Below are 19,985 nucleotides of genomic sequence, written 5' to 3'. Positions count from 1 at the left end.
AAACATATGCAAGCATGTGGCGAATGTGCAAACTCCAAACAGGAAGTCCCGTGCCAAATTCCCTACCATCTGCCACACAGTCAATGTTTTGACTGTGAGGCAGATGTGCTAATCATACGTTCTACATTTCCTTGAATTCTGGGACTTGTAATATAAAACTAACCACAACCACTTTGTCCAAAACATGACGATACTTCTTTCCGAGGTGTGTTGCGATTTATTTCGAGGACAAAAAAAAGACTTGAAAAGGATAACTTGCTTTCCTAGTTGTTTGGACATATTTAACTGGGGGTTAGAATTTCAATAGCACAGAATCTTCTCATATTACCAACCTATGGCTTAACAAAGACTATCCTGAGGTTGGATTTCTATGAGTGGGGGTGAGGAAATGCGTGTCCTCGGCCTGGTGTGTCGAAGAAACGTGTTTGAGTTAAACCACAACAGGCTAGACATCACAAAACCATTTGCAAAGAGCGTAACATTAGAATGCACCGTTCCTAAGATATAACGGCATAGTTAATATACTTTAAAGTAGGGGTGGGAAACTCTTGGTACCTCACGATACGATTTGCGATACAAAGCTCACGATAGCGTTGATCTCAAAATATGGCGATACAACGATTATCGATTCGTTGGTCAGGAAATATTCTGGGATATTTTACAAAACAACAATAAACAGATTAACAAGCTATCTTCATCCTTCTTTTGTAAGTTTATCACTAGTATACGCCCAATCCATTTGAACTAGAAGGGTGCAGGGTTTCCCCAACATAGAAAAGATTGTGGCGCACCACAACAAAAGCCGCCAAGCATTGCAAATGAGATTTTTAAAATATATTTTAATTCTAATTTATAATTTGTATAATTTAAAATGACGTCTAAAAGAATATATTTACGCACTATTTGCCATAAGTCGTCTGAAATAGAACGTCAAACACAAATTGTTCCCTTACATGCCTTATTTTAAAAGTCACATCGGTTCTCCTGTTTTTTGGTAAACTGTAGCTGTAAACTTTATTACAAATGTATACACAAACATATATTGGCTGAAACAACTTCCAGCCTTATGTGGGCCAAACCAGAGCGCAGCTATCCTTTATCCATGTCAGGCGGCTGCTTCTCTGTCAGACAAAGCGACAGTCCAGCCAGACCCAACGCTACCACCAGAGGGCATCATTAAACAAAATACCGTATTGGCCCGAATATAAGAGACTGTTTTTTGCATTGAAACAAGACTGAAAAAGTGGGAGTCATCTTATATTCGAGGTCTAGACATTATACCCATTCACGACGCTAGATGGCGACAGATATCATTGAAGCGATGTTTTGTAATGACAGATCTCAGCTACTCTCAAGTTTAACCAGTTTGCATAGGCGGAGTTTGACTTTTGGGGCTGGGGAGGCACAACATGTTGATGACCCCGAAACGCAGTGTCAGCAGTAAGATTAACTTACAATAATATTTATAATAATAAGTTGACAATGAGCGTTTTTTTGTTTCCCATCATTCTTGAGGGGAATTCTAAATCAGGCTGCTTAGGCAATACTTTTCGCCAAGATCGTCATCCATTGAAAATGGTACTCCCGCCGGGGTGTCATGCCAATGTAGTTACCCCAGTCAAAAATTGTATCCCTTGGGCGGAGCCATATGGAGGTAGATTTGTGTCTTTATTATTCAATCAAAAAAGGTTGCTTCAATAAAACAAGAAAAAAGTCGCTTCAATCAAAAAAAAAAACATGTTTGAATGCAAAAATAAATTTGAAACTAAAAAAATTCCCAAAAAAATGAATGCAAAAGGTATTTTTCTTTGATTTATTTATTTTTTTTGGTTTTTGTTTTTTTTGATTGAAGTCTTTTTTTTTTTTTTTTTTTTTCATTGAAGCAACTTTTTAGATTGAAGTAATGTTGATAAGTGTTTGGGCCACACTTTGGCTAGGACATTTTTGTCTTTATTATTCAATCAAAAAATAAGTTGCTCCCAATAAAAAAAAAAAAAAAATCTAGATCCACTAGAAAATCACTTCAATCCAAAAAAAAAAAAAAAAAAAAAAAAAAAAAAAAAAAAAAAAAAAAAAAAAAAAAGAAGAAAAAGGAAAATTTCAATCAAAAAAGTTTTTGAATGCAAAAAAATATTTGAGATTGAAAATCTTGCATTTGAACACTTTTCATTGAAAAAGTTTTCTTTGATTGAAGCAATTTTGTGTTTGGGCCAAATTATGATTAGGACATTTGTGTCTAGATCATTTAATCCCAAAAAAGGTTGCTTCAATCAAAATATATATATATATTTTCAATAAAAAAAATCATTTAAAGAAAAAAAAAATATATATATATATATATATATATATATATATATATACATACACATATATAAATTCTGAAAGTTATATGCAAAGAAAATGACAGTTTAAGGTACTCGAAAAATCATTTTGACCCATTATAAAAATACATATTTTTTGTTCATTTCATTCATTTTTATTGCAATTTTATTGCTTTACAACTTATATATATATATATATATATTTATATAGAGGCAAGTGAATTACATGCAATGACACTTTTAGACCACGAGGGGGGGCCTGGCCCCCTGCCCCCCCTTAAAATCCGCTTCTGCCAGTTTGCATTATTTTATTGCAATGTTTTTCCTCATTCACATTTGTTTCAAGACTACAGTTACAGTTAGACCTCACTTTAATGCAGTTATTGCAATTTTGTTGTTTTATCACAATAGACTGATTTATTTACATTTCAAAAACCAGAAGCCATTCATTTACGAATGAGATTGCACTTTATATTACATATTTAAATGTTCACATATTAAGATTTGAATGAGGCAAAACAACATGCTTTTTCTCTCAAATATATTGTTATAATCATTTGTTTCAGATGTTCTGTAATTATTTTCTGTATAAAAAATAATTTGGTGTTCAAAAAGTCTTTTTTCAAACTTGCGTCTTGAAAAAGAGAGGGTGGTCTTATAATCAGGGCGATCTTATATTCGGGCCAATACGGTACAATACTTTTGAACTTTTTGGATAGTTATTTTGAGATGTAGGGGTACTTAAAGGGTTATGGGTTAATTTGTGTTACGTCACCAGGGTAGAAACGGAACTCATTCGTAACCTGGGGACAGGCCATTTGGGGGCCCTAAGCAAAATAATGCAAAGGGGCCCATATTTTTGGCCCACCATTTGGTCACAGTGTACCGTGAAACCCATACATGCAATCCAACCCATACGTCCATATTTTGTATATTAATCAGATTTTGTTGCACTGCATACTTCAAACTTCTCACCCCAAATGATTGTCAGTACTTACAGTAGATAGTGCCAAACCTTTTTCTAAAAGAGGACAGAAAGAAGTTAAAGAAGAACTTTTTTTTTTAAAGCTTGTAGTCAAGTCTCAAAACTCACAAAAGTCAAATAAAGCATACTGTAGTAAACAAAATAGAATACAAATTCAATAATTGCCAGATTGGGGGGCCCCTAGCGGTCAGGGGCCCTAAGCAGCTGCATAGTCTGCGTATTGGCTGGGCCGGCCCTGCCTGGGGACTACCTGTATACTTTATTCGTCCATTTACCGTGCGAACTAGATTTTACTTTTATTACTTCAAGGGATAACGAAAAGGAAAACGACAACAAACTCAAATCTGCAGAAATCTCCAATGCATACAAATAAAGTCCTTAGTGGAGAAAGTGAAATTGTCTGTCCTTGAATAAGTGGATATGACACTTCTGACAAGTTTGAATCCACTTCATTAAGCACAGCCATTGGCAGTAGGAGGAATGTTGCAAAGCACGCCTGACTAAACCCAGGATATAAATACTATACATCCCATCCCAGTTGACAGGGCAGCAGCCCGTGTTGACAACCTGCCACTCTGCGCTGCTCTGGTTTGGACGAGTGCCACTGTGGCTTGAGCTAGCGAACGCAAACAGCCTTCATTTCCGACACAAAGACGGAGTTACGCAATCTGTCTTTGCGGCCCAGTGTGACGATGGGGCAGCAGTTGAAAGCGGCAGATTAGCACCCCGCTGGCCCCGGGCCGCTCCTATAATGCTGCGTTCTGGCCCAGTGCGACCCGAACATTATCGAATCCCAAAAGCAAGCTATTAATAACCAGATGACTCAACAAACTTTAGCGACGAGCTCAAACACGCTGCACAGAACTACATCCGGGATGCATTTGTAGGTGGGTGCAATCTGTTGAAATCTTGTGTCATGATTCCAAACTACTGCATCAATAACAACAACGCAATCAGTCAGAACTCACCTCCCGGTTCTGGTGTATACCACACAACACCTTCTTCTAATTCACTCCGAACCCACTTATGTCTGCACGTCATTGGCGAAAAGCATCCATGGGAAGAGAACTGACAATCAAGAATTAAGCTCTTAAATTGGTGCACAAAGCAAAGGTAAGGGGCGTGTGCGCACCTCTGGGTGGGGTGGTTCCAATGTCCTCAAAGATTCAGAGTCCCACAGCTCTCAATTTCATCCAGAATGAAAACCAGACGGACAAGAATTTCACTTTTTTTCCTTCCCAAACTGTGTGAAACAAAAAAATATCTCCAGATAATTTAGTCCAATCTTGCCATAATTGCAAGACAGAAGGCGACTTTGACCCGTCCGCTCCTGTGCTAGTCTCGCAGCGCTATGGGAAACTCTTCCCTCCACAATCCTTCCCAATCACATGCATGTCTGGGAGAAGTGAGCACTTCATGTGCATGCCACTAACTCCTTCAGACCACTCCGGCTCATGCTGCCCAAAGGCAAAGTGGCGGGCTGGGAGAAAGGGGAAGGCGGACGCTTCTATTGTCAGCGTGCGTAGAGAGTCAGCCTGGCTGAGGGATAAGCGAGGGAGGGGAAAAGTGTATGCAAGGGCGCGCGAGTGGCCATGAGAAAAAGGTAAAAGGAGAAAAGGGAGGAGAGGTAGCGACAATGTGTAAACACGGTGTGTTTGCTTGGAGGTGTGCCAGTCAAAAGAGGGAGCGGACCCAGTGAGATCAGTCAGCGGAAAGAAGTCGCCGTGCTCCTCTCACTGGTCATAATCAAAGTAATTTATGGGACATTCCAGAATTGGAGGACGTTTTCAGTCCCCTTCAAAGCATGTGCAAAATAAAGAAATATGTATTGGGAAAATTCCAGTTGTTCTGAGAGAAAAGGTAACAACTAAAGATGTCCCGATCGATCGGCATCCGATCACGTCATTTTCAAAGTATCGGAATCGGCAAAAAAATATCGGACATGCCTTTTTTTAATATATATATTAGGGCTGTCAAACGATTAAAATTTTTAATCGAGTTAATTACAGCTTAAAAATTAATTAATTGTAATTAATCGCAATTCAAACCATCTATAAAATATGCCATATTTTTCTGTAAATTATATATATATATATTCTGTAAAATAAATTGTTGGAATGGAAAGATAAGACACAAGATGGATATATACATTCAACATACGGTACATAAGGACTGTAGTGGTCATTTCACTCTACTGTCATTTAAATCTGTCTATGCTGTCCTCACTCCGAAGCATCTACTTTTTCCAAAGCTAGATAGCTAGTGAACGACGCCTTAATAATCAGACTTCTTCCTATTTCATCTGATTTATTAATAAAATGGCCTCAAAACATTGTCCTCTTTAGACCGTCGTAAAACTACAAAAAAAAAGTACACAAGCATTGCATTAGCAACAACGTTAGCTTAGCACACCATACAGGTTCACTAAACATAAACAAAAAGCGTCTCATACAAAAAATATAACATTTCGCTTACTAACATAATATGTACATTCTTTACAATAACCATACTTACGGACAAATCTTGTCCTAGGATCATATAAGCACAACATTACAACGTAGGCGTCAGCTCGAGACGTCGTGCAGCCATATTGAACTGGCAAGAAAGCAATAAACCATGTCGCAAAGCGACCACAAGAGTTCGCTGTTAGACAGCACAAAAAACCTTATGCGTTAATTGCGTCAAATATTTTAACGTGATTAATTTAAAAAATGAATCACCACGCGTTAACGCGATAATTTTGACAGCCCTAATATATATATATTTTTTAATTAAATCATTTTCTAATTGTATTTAACGTTACAGACAAAATGTCTTATACTCATCCAGAGTCTTTAGTTTTGGCTTAAAGTAGGGCAATCAAATTTGTCGCGTTAACGGCGGTAATTAATTTTTTTAAAATTAATCACGTTAAATATTTAACGCAATAATGCATGCGCTGCACGACCCACTCACGCATTGTCGCGTTCAATCTATAATGGCGCCGTTTTACCTATATATACAGCTAAAGGGCAGCGTAAAATGAGTAGAGTGAATTTTGGCAGTCTTTAGAGCCTTTTTTTTAATTGGCTAAAGCCTTAAAATCCCTCTCACACCAGTTAGAAATATCATGGGTAAGCAATGTGGGGAAGAAAGGTAGTAGTTGACCTTTTTCTTAACACCCTATGTTATTTCCCAACGCAGAGAAGATATATCAATTGGTGCCACTACGCACATCATGGTTGCACTTCCCATCATGCATTTGGGCAGAAAAGTTAAATGGCTACAGTATCATTTACTGAAAGCTCAACAAACACACTTGATGGCAATATTTAGTCACAATATACAAAGTCACATTTATCCTTTAAGAATTACAAGTCTTTCTATCCGTGGATCCCTCTCACAGAAAGAATGTTAATAATGTAAATGCCATCTTGAGGTTTATTGTCATAATAAACAAATACAGTACTTATGTACGTATGTTGAATGTATGTTGTTTTATTCATTTTTTTCTTTATGCATTGCCAAAATGTATATGATCGGGAAAAATTATCGGGAATGATTGGAATTGAATCGGGAGCAAAAAGAAAAGCAATCGGATCGGGAAATATCGGGATCGGCAGATACTCAAACTAAAACGATCGGGATCGGATTGGGAGCAAAAAAAAAAAAGATCAGAAAAACCCTAGTAACAACTGCTGTTTAAAAAAAAAAAAATCCCACCTACTACAGGGACAGCAGTATGGGATGATTGTCATAGCATACACTCATACAGCGAGCCATGCCTACAGGACTTTGGTTTTTGTCTTAATGCACTGCTAAGTGGTTAGGGGCTTACGGGGTTATCGCAAACCATGCAGTACTGGGACTTACTGTAATTTTCCCATTATAAGGCGCACCTGACTATAAGCCACCACCCACAAAATTTGACACGAAAACTGCATTTCTTCATTGATAAACTGCACTGGACTATAAGCCACAACTGTACTCACTGTGTTATGGGATATTAACATCAAGAGATATCAACCGGTGTTCGGCCAATCCTTACTACGCGGCAAGACGTCCTACACAATGCTTAGCACGCTTGCATATGCATCCACACGCATGCGCACATCGGTTAGTACCGTAATTTCCCGAATATAAGGCGCACCCGTGTATAATGTGCACCCCAAATTTACTTGTAAAATCTAGGGGAAATTATTGTACCGGTTTATAACGCGCACCCTAATTTTAGCACCAATAAATAGATGAATACAAGAAAACAGAGCTCGTGTACAGATACAGAAATGTCATTTTACTGAATGATGAAACACAGCACAAGCTTAGCATATTGGTACTTCAAAAAATTACCATAAACTGACAATATTTACGGTAATAATATGATTTGACAATTTCTCCAACTTACCAGAATCTAGGAGAAAACAAAACAGATGTGACTTTTCTTTTAAAGGCGGCTGTATAACTGTTTCTTCCATGGATTAATACGGTAAAATGAAAGTGAGAACGTAAGTTGGAAATCCGAGAGAGCTCATCGCTGTCAACACGACAGTAACAATAGGAACTATTGTTATTTGGGTTTGAGTTTCCTGAGGGACAGTTATAGTTGACGGACATACACAGGAAGTCTGTGTTGTTCCGTTTGTTAGGGTCCGAATTGCAGAACTGCAATAAACGTTGATTCAAATGAGTTCAAGAAACTAAATTCTGTGCTTTATGAAGAGTGAAAAAAGCAGAATTTAACACAGACGAAATCATTCGGCCGATCAGAGTGAAGTATTACCGAAACAAAATGGTGACGTCACGTACCGTAATGGTCGGCAACGGATCGCCGCATAGGTTTCTTCAACACAACGTGGCCGTGTCAATAAAAAAAATCGGTTTATATATACAGTGCCCTCCATAATTATTGGCACCCCTGAAAAATATGTGTTTTTTTAGCTTCTAATAATTTGTTTTTTATTCAAATAATATGGGACTTTAATGGGAAAAAAAGAGAAAAATCCAACCTTCAATACAACTGCATTCATTCAGTGGGGAAAAAATCCCACATAAAGAAAAAATGATTTGACATCAAATAATGTGTGTCACAATTATTAGCACCCCCTTTGTAAAATCCCCTTTTGCCAACAAAACAAGGTCTGGAGACTGAGATGACCATGGGAGGAGCTTGATTTTGTGTCTGGTGAAGCATTTCTGTGTAGATTTGGCCATATGTTTAGGGTCACTGTCTTGCTGAAAGACCCGGTGACGACCCATCTTCAGCTTTCGGGTAGAGGGCAACAGATTTTGATTTAAAATGTCCTGGTATTTCAAAGCATTCATGATGCCATGCACCCTAACAAGGTTCCCAGGGCCTTTGGAAGTGGACCGTGTGTATTTTTGCTGGATGACACTTGATGACATCAGTCATAAGCATTCATTAATTCACATAATATTGTCATGTCATAATTATGATGGTCTTATGACAGTCTTATGGCACCACTGTCAAATAAAGTGTTACCTATTTACCCAAATAAATCAACAAATAAACCATACTGGACTATAAGCCGCAGGGTTCAAAATGAGGGAAAAAAGCAGTGGCTTATAGTCCAAAAATTATGGTACTTTGAATTATGGGTATTCTCCAAAGGTGGTTAGAGTCGCCCAAAATTTTACTCAGGTAATAGTAGTGTTATTTCAAAATAATATCACCCAGGTCAAATAAAAGGCGGCACGGTGGCCTCACAGTTCTGAGATAAAGGGTTCAATCCCGGGCTCCAGCTTTCCTGTGTGGAGTTTGCATTTTCTCCCCGTGCCTGTGTGGGTTTTCTCCGGGTACTCCGGTTTCCCCCCACATCCCAAAAACATGCCTGAGGTTGATCAAACACTCTAAATTGCCCCCAGGTATGAGTGTGTGCGCAAATGGTTGTCTCCTTGTGCCCTGCAATTGGCTGGCAACTGAGTCAGGGTGTCCCCTGCCTACTGCCCATAGTTAGCTGGGATTGACTCCAGCACCCCATGACCCTCGTGAGGATAAACGGCTCGGAAAACGAATGAATGAAGTAAAAGTTGTCATCCAAAAAGTGTACTCAAGAGCAAGTAAAAAAGTATTAGGTGAAAAGAATACTCAAGTAGAGAGTAAAATTGTATATATATTGTATTGGTATATTTGGTACGTGAAAGCATTTAGTAAATCAACTTCAAATAAACATTTAACGTTTAGACAAATGATTTGGTCTTTCTGTATTATGGATTTTCCCTAGTTCATTGTATGCCTAACATGCCATTTTCCCATGCTGCAAAATAGTACGAGTTACAAAATCAACTTACCTGTAGCAAGTGTTGTCTGAGCAGGGATCGTGCACTCTTACAACAATGAAAACATGTTGAAAGTGAGAGCGAATGGCCTTTGGGGTGAAGGGGTGAGCACCAGGCTCCTGGAACACAATGGTTACTATGTCGTTCCCAATATGGCGCTTCCTCAGTAACTGGTCGAAAACACACAAGCACTTGTTAGAATAGTGTGAAAAGATAAGAAAGGCTAGTGGTAATCAAAATATGTCACACAATACAATGGTGGGATTGTCATATTTACCTGTTGCTTATTATTAGGTGTGTAAGGCAGCAAAGTGGACACGTGGAACATGAGCTCATAGTCCTTGTAGGATGTGTAAAGCGAATGTGTGCCGGTTGAGTCCGCTGGAAAAGGGGAAAACATTTAAAAAGCAATTTCAGTCGAGAACTACTTAAGCATCAGTGCCATACAACTCTCCTGTGCACTTGGGAATTCGTTGCGTTCAAGTGTTGTGGTTGTGTAAAAAGGCATGCAATTGAACCACTCTTTGCTAACCATCTATACAATAGTGAGATATGGCTGAGTGTCAGCCCTTGAACGACTGTGTTGTACATGTACTGTACAGTGGTGTGAAAATGTATCTGAACCTTTTGGAATTCTCACATTTCTGCGTAAAATGGCCATCAAATGTGATCTGATTTTTGTCAAAATCACACAGATGAAAAAACAGTGTCTGCTTTAACTAAAACCACCCAAAAATTTACGGGTTTTCATATTTTAATGAGGATAGCATGCAAACAATGACAGTATGGGGGGAAAATAAGTAAGTGAACCCTCCGCCTAAGGAAACTTATAGAGCCATTGAAACCAATTTACTAAACAATTTAGGTCAGGTGTGTGCACAATTGGTGATGAGTGGTTTAAAGCTGCCATGGCCACTATAGAACACACACCTGGTAAGAATTGTCTTGATGAGAAGCATTGTCTGATGTGCGTCATGGCTCAGTCAAAAGAGCTGTCTGAATACATGCGATCAAGGATACTTGAGTTAGCGTATTGGCCCGAATATAAGACAGTGTTTTTTGCATTGGAATAAGACTGAAAAACTGGGGGTCGTCTTATATTCGCGGTCTAGACGTATACCCATTCACGACGCTAGATGGCGCCAGATATCATTGAAGCGATGTTCTGCCGTGACAGATCTCAGCTACTCTCAAGTTTAACCAGTTTGCATTATTTTATTGCTATGTTTTTCCTTATTCAGATTTGTTTCAAGACTACAGTTACAGTTAGACTTCACTTCGATGGTTAATGCAGTTATTGCAATTTTGTTGTTTTATCACAATATATTGGTTTATTTACATTTCAAAAACCAGAAGCCATTCATTTACAAATGTGATTGCACTTTAGTTTACATATTTAAATGTTCAGGTATTAAGACTTGAATGAGGCAAAATAACATGATTTTTCTCTTACTCTAATTATTTTCTGTATAAAAATTAATTTGGTGTTTTCTCAAACTTGAGTCTTGAAAAAGGGGGGTCGTCTTATAATCAGGGCCGTCTTATATTTGGGCCAATATGGTGTATATAAAGCTGGGAAAGGATACAAACCCATCTCTAAAAGTTTGGATCTTCATCATTTGACAGAGAAGTTTGGGTCTACAAATGGAGAGAGTTTGGCACTATAGCTTCTCTTCCAAAGAGTGGCCATCCACCAAAGATGACGCCAAGACTTCAGCGCAGAATAGTCTGAGAGATAAAAAAAAGAACCCTAGATGGTCTGCTAAAGACTTACAGAAATCTTTGGCACAGTCCAATATCTATGTGCACACATCAACTATACATATGTAAAGTTATGGCCAAGAATGATGAACATGGGGAGGACTCCACGGAGGAAGCCAGTGCCGTCTCAAAAAAAAAAAATTGTTGCTCGTTTAATGTCCGCAAAAAGGCACTTGGACACTCCACAGAAAAAATCAACGCCTCATTCCTACCGTGAAGCATAGTGGAGGGAGCATCATGATTTGGGGCTGTTTTGCTACCTCAGGGTCTGGACAACATGCAATTATTAATGGAAGAATGAATTCAAAAGTTTATCAGGATGTTTTGCAGGAAAACCTGAGGCCGTCTGTCAGATAGTTGAAGGTAAAAAGAGGATGGATCCTACAACAAGACAACAATCCAAAACACAGAAGTAAATCAACTTCAGAATGGTTTCAGAAGAACAAAATACATATTCTTGTGTGGCAAAGTTAAAGTCCAGACTTGAACCACATTGAGATGCTGTGGCATGACCTAAAAACAGCGATTCATGCCAGACATCCCAGGAATCTGACTGAACCACAGCAGTTTGTAGAGAATAATGGGCCAAGATTAGTCCTGATCGACGTGCCAGAATGATCTGCAGTTACAGGAAGCGTCTGGTTGAAGTTATTGCTGCCAAATGGGGGGCCACAAAATATTAAATGTGATGGTTCACTTACTTATTTTTCCCCTTTCTGTCATTGTTTGCATGTTATCCTATTGAAAATATGAAAACCTATAAATTTTTGGGTGGTTTTAGTTAAGGCAGACACTGTTTTTTCATCTGTGTGATTTTGACAAAGATTAGATCACACTTTATGGTGATTTTATGCCCAAATGCGAGAAATTCCAAAAGGTTCAGATACTTTTTCATACCACTTTATCCTATGTTTCTCTATCCAGTGTTTTCCTTTGCTGGATGTTGCATGTGGGCTGTTTTTTGACACGTATGTTTTAGAAACGCTTTACTTTTGGTGTCCAGCTGGGCTCTGTACTTGGTGAAGCCCTTGAGGCGAACCTTCTCCCCGAGTAGCTGCAGGAACTCCTCTAGGGCGGGACCCGCCATCTCGTTGTTGTACATCTCCTCCTCTGAGCTCTGTCCGGCTCGGCAGTACATCACACCCACCTTTACCTGGAAACTCAGCTAGCAATAACAAAACACATATTTGTTCAATACTGCAGCTATTTCCTGTTGTGTTTTTTTAAAGAAACTCTTACTCCTTGCTCATCCAGTTTCATCAGCTGCTCTGTGACTTTGGGGGTATTGAGAGCCAGTCGGAGGCAAGGCAAATCCAATTCTGGGAGAATGTACTCCAGCACCTCTTTAATGGGCAGCCCTCGGGCAGTGCCATGCTTGGAGGTGGAGAGCACGGCATCCTCCAAGATGGACCCTCTGAGTGTTGTGAGCTGAATGGATAAAACCGGAAAGGGTGAGGCGATTACAGTGATGATACACCATTATAACAACCGTAAACATTAGAATTGACTTAAAATTAGAGCTGTCAAAATTATTGCGTTAACGGGCGGTAATTAATTTTTCAAATTAATCACGTTAAAATATTTGACGCAATTAACGCACATACCCCCCTCAAACAGATTAAAATGACAACATAGTGCAATGCCAACTTGTTACTTAGTTTTGCTGCCCTCTGCTGGCGCTTGGGTGCAACTGATTTTATGGGCTTAAGCACCCATGAGCATTGTGTAATTATTGACATCAACAATGGCGGGCTAATAGTTTATTTTCTGATTGAAAATTTTACAAATTTTATAAAAAGGAAAACATTAAGAGGGGTTTTAATATAAAATTTCGGTAACACTTTATAATAACTATCCATTTACTAGTTAATAGATCATTAGTAAACTGTTGATAAATGATTTATTGTTGATTTGTGAAGTATTTGTTAACAGTTTGTTAAGCATTTACAGGGTGTTGTTAACCTGAAACACAGTTTGTGTAGAAACGTTTCAAGTTTTTGTGTGTAACGTTTGGCATTTCTATCTTTTCAGGTTAAGAAATGCCGTTCACATTTTGATAAGGCATTTTGCAGGCAGCGCTTATGTTGCACATTTATGAAAATCTGCCATAGAACCAACAAATATGTGTACGTTTCTTTGTATAATTAACCGATAAAACTTATGACCTTCAACATAAAGTGTATATAGTTTTATTAAGATCCATCAACTAGCATGGGCATTTAGAATGGGGTCAATCATGTTGGAACACCCTGTAAATGCTTAACAAACTGTTAACAAATACTTCACAAATCAACAATAAATCATTTATCAACAGTTTACTAATGATCTATTAACTAGTAAAACGGATAGTTATTCTAAAGTGTTACCAAAATTTCTATAACTTGTACTAACATTTATCTTTTAAGAACTTAGAAAAGTATTTCTATCCATGGATCGCTTTAACAGAGTGTTAATAATGTTAATGCCATCTTGTTGATTTATTGTTATAATAAACAAATACAGTACTTATATACCGTATGTTGAATGTATGTATCCATCTTGTATCTTATCTTTCCATTCCAACAATAATTTACAGAAAAATATGGCATATTTTATAGATGGTTTGAATTGCGATTAATTACGATTAATTCATTTTTAAGCTGTAATTAACTCGATTAAAGATTTTAATCGTTTGACAGCCCTACTTAAAACAACAGAAAACTACGATTCAAAGAGGAAATAAAGAAGAAGTAGGGGTCTAAAAAAAACTCCGCGCCAGACTCTGTGTCTGAACCTAATCACTTTGCTATCATACACAGCTGGAATACTTTCTCTATTACAGGTTTGAGACGCCCGCGTTCACAATGGACCTGTGTTCACCATCTTTCTGAGGTAGACTAGAAGTTCGCCTTGTGTGTGTGTTTGGGGGGGAGGGTTAATAACAAGCACCTGTCCTCAGCAAACAAGCCCTGCTGGATAACCTATAGGATCCATCTGAGAATGTATGTCTAGCCAATGTTTTGACCTTGCTTCAGGATCGTGATAATAATTGAAAATTAAACTGGATCATAGAAGACAAAGATTCTTATACAGTGGGGCAAATAACTGTTTAGTCAACCACTAATTGTGCAAGTTCTCCCACTTGAAAATATTAGAGAGGCCTGTAATTGTCAACATGGGTAAACCTAAACCATGAGAGACAGAATGTGGAAAAAAAAACCTAGAAAATCACATTGTTTGCTTTTTAAAGAATTTATTTGCAAATCATGGCGACTTATAGTACAAAAATGTTATGACCCCTGCCCCCTGAGCCCGGCTCCTCCTCCTTGTGCTGCTTTGAGCAATCTGCAATTTTGTGCAATCTGCTTTGATTGCAGGATTGGACAGATGGCTGAGCCTGGGACCAGGAAAGCCAGTCCCTGGCCTCACCTCATCGCCAGATCAACAACTCAACTCCATGAGTTTGTGACTCGAGCTATCGCTTATTACAGAAATCTGTATTGCCTCTATTCAGCTCATTTTGCCTTTGTTTCCAGATCATGCAATGCTCTCCTTCCTGGACAACTGCCTGATCTTTTGGACACAGGCTGTATTCTAGTACTGCAATAAACCTTTGTCGCCACTGCCACCTTGTTTTTCTCAGCGCTTGGGTCCCCAGCTCACCCGGAAACCCAACAAAAAACACGGTAAGTATCTCGAGACTTTTGTCCCTTTTGTGTATGAACAGCAAACAACCCGACTGACCTCACTGGTTCTGAAGATGAGACGATAATTATACTGCTGACCGTGCTCCTTGTCCTCCTCCAACTTCTCTCTGCGCAAGCTCACTGCCACAGGACCTAAGGCGTCATCAATCCCAAAGTAGTTCCAGTGTTCTGAGGCAGAAGAAATACAGAAAGTGATGGATTGCAATGAAAACCGCAGAAGATACATTCCAGACCCACCCTCAACCAATTGGTGAAGTGTGATTAATGGCGGAAATTAAATTCATTTACCCCTCAAGTAGAAGAACTTTCTGTAGTAGTAAGCACCAAGGTCCACATGCTCCACGATGTATTGTTTGGCTTTTTCGCTGAGTGTACTTGGGCCTTCCTTCGGTCCCTCCAGCACAGCCACTCCAGCGTTGGTGCAGTGTGTACTTAGTGAGCTTTCATAAAAGTTCCCTTCTCCGTTCAAGTTCCCTGAGCTACCTGCTACACCTCCCACAAGTCCATAGTAGCCTGCCCCATTTGCACCCAATCGGTGCCGCCCATAGTTGTCTGTACCTATCTCATTTCGGAAACAGGGGCAACTGAGCAGCATCTCGTTGCTGTGTTCATCTCCTGAGTCCAGGCCGGGGCTGTCTCGGGAGTTGAGGTCCTCCTGACTACCGCTCGGGGAGCTGTATGGAAGGCTATGAGTGGATGAAAGGGTGGAGGTAGCCGAGGCAACGGCAGCTGCAGAGGCCCCAGTGGTGGTGTTGTTCTTCCTCCTGCTCGCATTCTGCCGCAACTGAATGACTTCGTTAAGGTCAAACAGTGTGCTTTGGACGTCAAAGTGAGCGAAGCCTTTCTGACAGACCCACGGTTTTAGCGATGGCCCCGTGTCCTCCATTCGACTGTCCTCTACATCCGATCCAACTCTCGGCGAGTCAGACTCGCCCCGCACGTTACGAAGCTTACGAAATATAGACTCACCGCCGGTCTCTGATTTAGTACGTCTCTTTGGAGGCTTTTCCCTTTCCTTGGGTTTCTGTGGCTGATCGTCGTTAGCATTTTCCGAGAGGTCAAGGGTGGCCTGCTTAGGCCGAACATTCAGCATGTCCTCCAGTTGATCTGGAGCTGGGCTACGCTGGTCTACTTCTCCTTGGTAGCCTTTAAGCATTTCAAAGAAACTCTCACCAGAAGCTCCATGTTGTTCTATTGAAGATGTGCTGCCATACTCCCGGTGAAGAGGAGACCATTTAGTCCCCAACGGTGGACCCCAGTCTTCTTCGCTATCTCCGCCAGCTTCCATTTCACTGATGGTCATGTCACTGTTGCTGCGCTGATGGATTCGCTTCTGGTGTGTGTTTCGGCGTGGCGGACTTCTGTAGTCTCCTGGCGCCAAGTACCGAGTGTCAGTGCAGTAGTTGTTAGCCTGGGACTGTGTTCGATTTTTCAAAGTATTGTGGATATTTCGCAGCATTGACGAGTCCTGAGGGCTAATAATTGATCCTAATTTAATGTGATTTTTCAGAGGCACACTCATGATTTCAGACTCGGTGGTTGAGTGCCAAAAAGCTCGCGAAACGTCCTTCCTCGGCGGCCAATCGGCCACGCGCGCCCGCACGCCCATCTTTGGCACGCCTGTGCTCAAAGTGCCGTGGACATTGTCCGTGCGGGCTGGCACTGCACCACCGTTGACGATGCGCATGTGGCGAGGGTAAAACTCATCGGTGGCAGGGACGGAGCCCCCGACGGCGCACTCCATCGGTGGGCGCTTCAAGCTGGTCATGACACGAGTGCCGAAGGCTAAAGGCACTCAGCGGGTAGACATGGCTGCCTCTGGAATGGATTGCTTCTTCCCGGCTTCATGTGCAGGTTGATTGTCAGCCAGAAAATGGGGAAAGCCTGCAGCTTTCTCACTCAAGTGCTCATAGAACTTGCGACTGTGACAAAGGCTCCCATTGGCATGTTTTTATTCCAAACACTGGCCTGAAAAGACACAAAAGGAATCATTAAGTACTTTCTCAAACTTTTTCCCCTCATAAATCCCCTGCTCGACAGGGGTCAGGGCTAAAGCCTTGTCTTAAATGGCACAACAATGAGAAATGTAGACTTTCCATCGATCTGATCAGTTACATATAGTATGTATTAGAGGCGTGCGAAATTTCTGATTCTTAGATTATTCGCGATTTGGCCGTGGAAGATTCGAGAACGATTCACAAATATCCAAATTCCGATTATTGAATTATACCAGGTAAAGCGGTAAGTAAAACACAGTCAGCGCGGTCTGTGGGACGCAATGAGGAACGGACCGAGAGTAAATATCATGTTCAACTCATGCCGCTAGATAAAAAAAACAATCATACCTGACTGCGGCCGACAGCCGCTACAAAGTACAAACGACGCCCAGTTGTTAGTTGCTACAAACATACGGCTACAGTAGATAACATATATATGTAGAACTAGATGCAAAATGACAGACGACGTCGGTGTTAAAACATGTATTATTGAACAGAGATGCGAAATGACAGACTTTCCAGCGTAAGTAAACAGCCGCCATCTTAAAGCAGTCGACTTCTCTAGAAGGCTCTGTTGTAGCGAACCTAATTAACTTTTTATCTAAAATACTCCTAAATCGGCAGAATCTTGTCTTGAATCTATCTTTAAATGATGAAATAGTTTTAAAACTTTGACAAAAGTAGACAGAAGGGAAATTATGGAATAACGGGAGTAATTTCAACAACTGTAACAGTTGATTCACAACATTAAATTAATTCAATGTTGTTTAAAGCTGCTGATACAGAATGGGGACTAGAGTTTTTTATATACTGTTATTTTCTTATATTTGTTTACCGTTATATGTTAACTTGATACTGAAATAGTAGTTTGGTTTAGCCTGAGAGGATTTTTGAACAATTTTGGAACTAATGTACAAAACATTAAAAAATAATTTTAAAAAAATAAAAAGGACGGGGGTGCATCAATAATCGTTTTATAATCGAATCGGAGCCTCTGAATCGTAATCGTAATCGAATCGTTAGGTGCCCAAAGATTCCCAGCTCTAGTATGTATACAGGTAGTCCCTGGGTTACAATCGAGTTCTGTTCCTACGCTGGCGACGTAAGCCGAATTTCCGCGTAATTTGTGAAAGTTTAAAAATGCAACTATCCAAAACTATTGTATTTTGTTTCATGGTAGAAGATACAGTGCCCTCTGGTGGCAGCGTTGGGTTTGGCTAGACTGTTGTTCAATAATGCTTCCAACCAGGGGCACTCAGACGCCTCACTTGGATAAAGGATAGCTGCCCTCTGGTTTGGCCCACATAAGGCTGTAAGTTGTTTCAGCTAATATATGTTTGTGTATGCATTTGTAATTTGTAGTTTGTGGAGTTAATGTGAGCGATTTGCTATGAGAATTGTAAATACATTAGCATTCGTAGCATTTAAGCTAGCAGACGTTTGTGAAGCAAATTCGGCTAATTTGATCTACTAAATTTACATATTGATCAGACTAGATGGACGTTTGAACGCCAATCGTTCTGTGTCGAGTATTTTATTGTTAAAATGCGTGTCGTTTTGAACAGACGTGTACGTATGTGTGTTACAGCTTTAAAAATTGTCACAAGTGAAGGATGTAAAAAGCTTCAAAAAGCACAATTGGTTTGTTTGCTGTCTGTCAAGCTGAACTTCACGTTTAGTGAGACCAGAACAAGTCATGTTAAAAAAGTAAAGTAAAAAATAAGATATTGTGAGGTACATTAAGGTACTGTTTGTGCGACTAAACATAAACTTCATAATTGTATTGACGGTAGGCCTGAACGATATTGGGGAAAAAACTATTGTTGCGATTTTTGGGGGGTTTGCGATATATTGCGATATTATATTGCAATATTAAGAAAAATGTATATATTGTTTTTTTAAAGAAATTTTCACTAGATGACTTGAATAGCTGTTTGGAAAGACTTTGGATGACTCACCATCACCACAGTGTACAGTGATCCCTCTTTTTTCACGGTCGATGGGGACCGAAACCCGCCGCGATAAGTGAAAAACTGCGAAGTAGCGCACCCCCCCCAATTTTTTTTTTTTTTTTTTTTGTGTGTTTTTTGTGCTCAGTGTATTTATTCAGATTTAGCATTGGAAAGAGATAAGATATAAGACATGTTTTTTTCCTCACTTTTCCCCCCAAAGTGATTTTTAAAAAATCTATATAAATAAATGGTTTTTAAGCACTTCAAATGTCATAATTATGATCAGTTTTAAACATGACTGTCCAACCAAATCATTTTTGAACAAGAATAAAGTACTGTAGTAGATAAATCCTTGGCTTTATTAAATGCTTCTGTTTATCTACCTTAGCTGTGACCGTTGGAGTGACATGTAGAAATTTCAAACTCCTCATGATCACTTCTGGCATTTATACAGTGGGGAGAACAAGTATTTCATACACAGTCAATGGGAAAACCCATTGGCAGTGTATTAAATACTTGTTCTCCCCCCTGTATGTCTCCAACGTCTCCACACACACACACACACGCATTCATTCCAGCGCGGCTTCCTTGCAGAAACTGTTTAAGAAGTTAAACCATGATTGACAGATTGCTGCCCGGCTTTTTTGGCCAGATCAAAGCCATCATTAACTTTAATAAGCAAGTGCCGCAGTGACTGAGAGGAACAAAGAGAGGGAGGGTGTGAGGCTGTGCGCAAAGCAGAAAGCATGGCGTATGTGGATTAAAAAAAAATAAAAACTCGCACGTTCTTGCGATGGGACTATTGAGCACGTTTAAACGATATATCGTTCAGGCTTAATTGACGGGTCACCTCTGTCAGCCACTGGGCAACGCCTTCAAGTAGGGGGCTGCCCTACAGTCTGCTGGAGTTATTCCCAGTCGGTCGCAGTTAATCATCACATGCAGGGATCAAACGCCGGATTTAGGTTGAAAAAGTACGACAGCTGTAGCGCATACAAACAGGAAGG

The 19,985-nt window shown here is 39.8% G+C and overlaps 1 protein-coding gene across 1 annotated transcript in view; it reads right to left on the bottom strand.

Annotated features, from left to right (window-relative positions):
• Positions 1 to 19,985, bottom strand: part of LOC130930717 (signal-induced proliferation-associated 1-like protein 1) — a 134,725-nt gene that overhangs the window by 40,998 nt on the left and 73,742 nt on the right. The window contains exons 2-7 of the mRNA XM_057858765.1: positions 15,318 to 16,997; positions 15,067 to 15,197; positions 12,583 to 12,771; positions 12,334 to 12,508; positions 9,860 to 9,963; positions 9,595 to 9,752 (exon numbers count right to left, since the gene is read on the bottom strand). Coding sequence (XP_057714748.1) covers positions 9,595 to 9,752; positions 9,860 to 9,963; positions 12,334 to 12,508; positions 12,583 to 12,771; positions 15,067 to 15,197; positions 15,318 to 16,797 — 2,237 coding nt within the window. The 5' untranslated portion in view covers positions 16,798 to 16,997. The remainder of the gene's footprint in view (positions 1 to 9,594; positions 9,753 to 9,859; positions 9,964 to 12,333; positions 12,509 to 12,582; positions 12,772 to 15,066; positions 15,198 to 15,317; positions 16,998 to 19,985) is intronic.

This window comes from Corythoichthys intestinalis, chromosome 15 (genome assembly GCF_030265065.1).
Source record: "Corythoichthys intestinalis isolate RoL2023-P3 chromosome 15, ASM3026506v1, whole genome shotgun sequence".
NCBI lineage: Eukaryota > Metazoa > Chordata > Actinopteri > Syngnathiformes > Syngnathidae > Corythoichthys > Corythoichthys intestinalis.
Note: the sequence above shows the minus strand (reverse complement) of the source record. Positions and strands in the feature narration are given on the sequence as shown.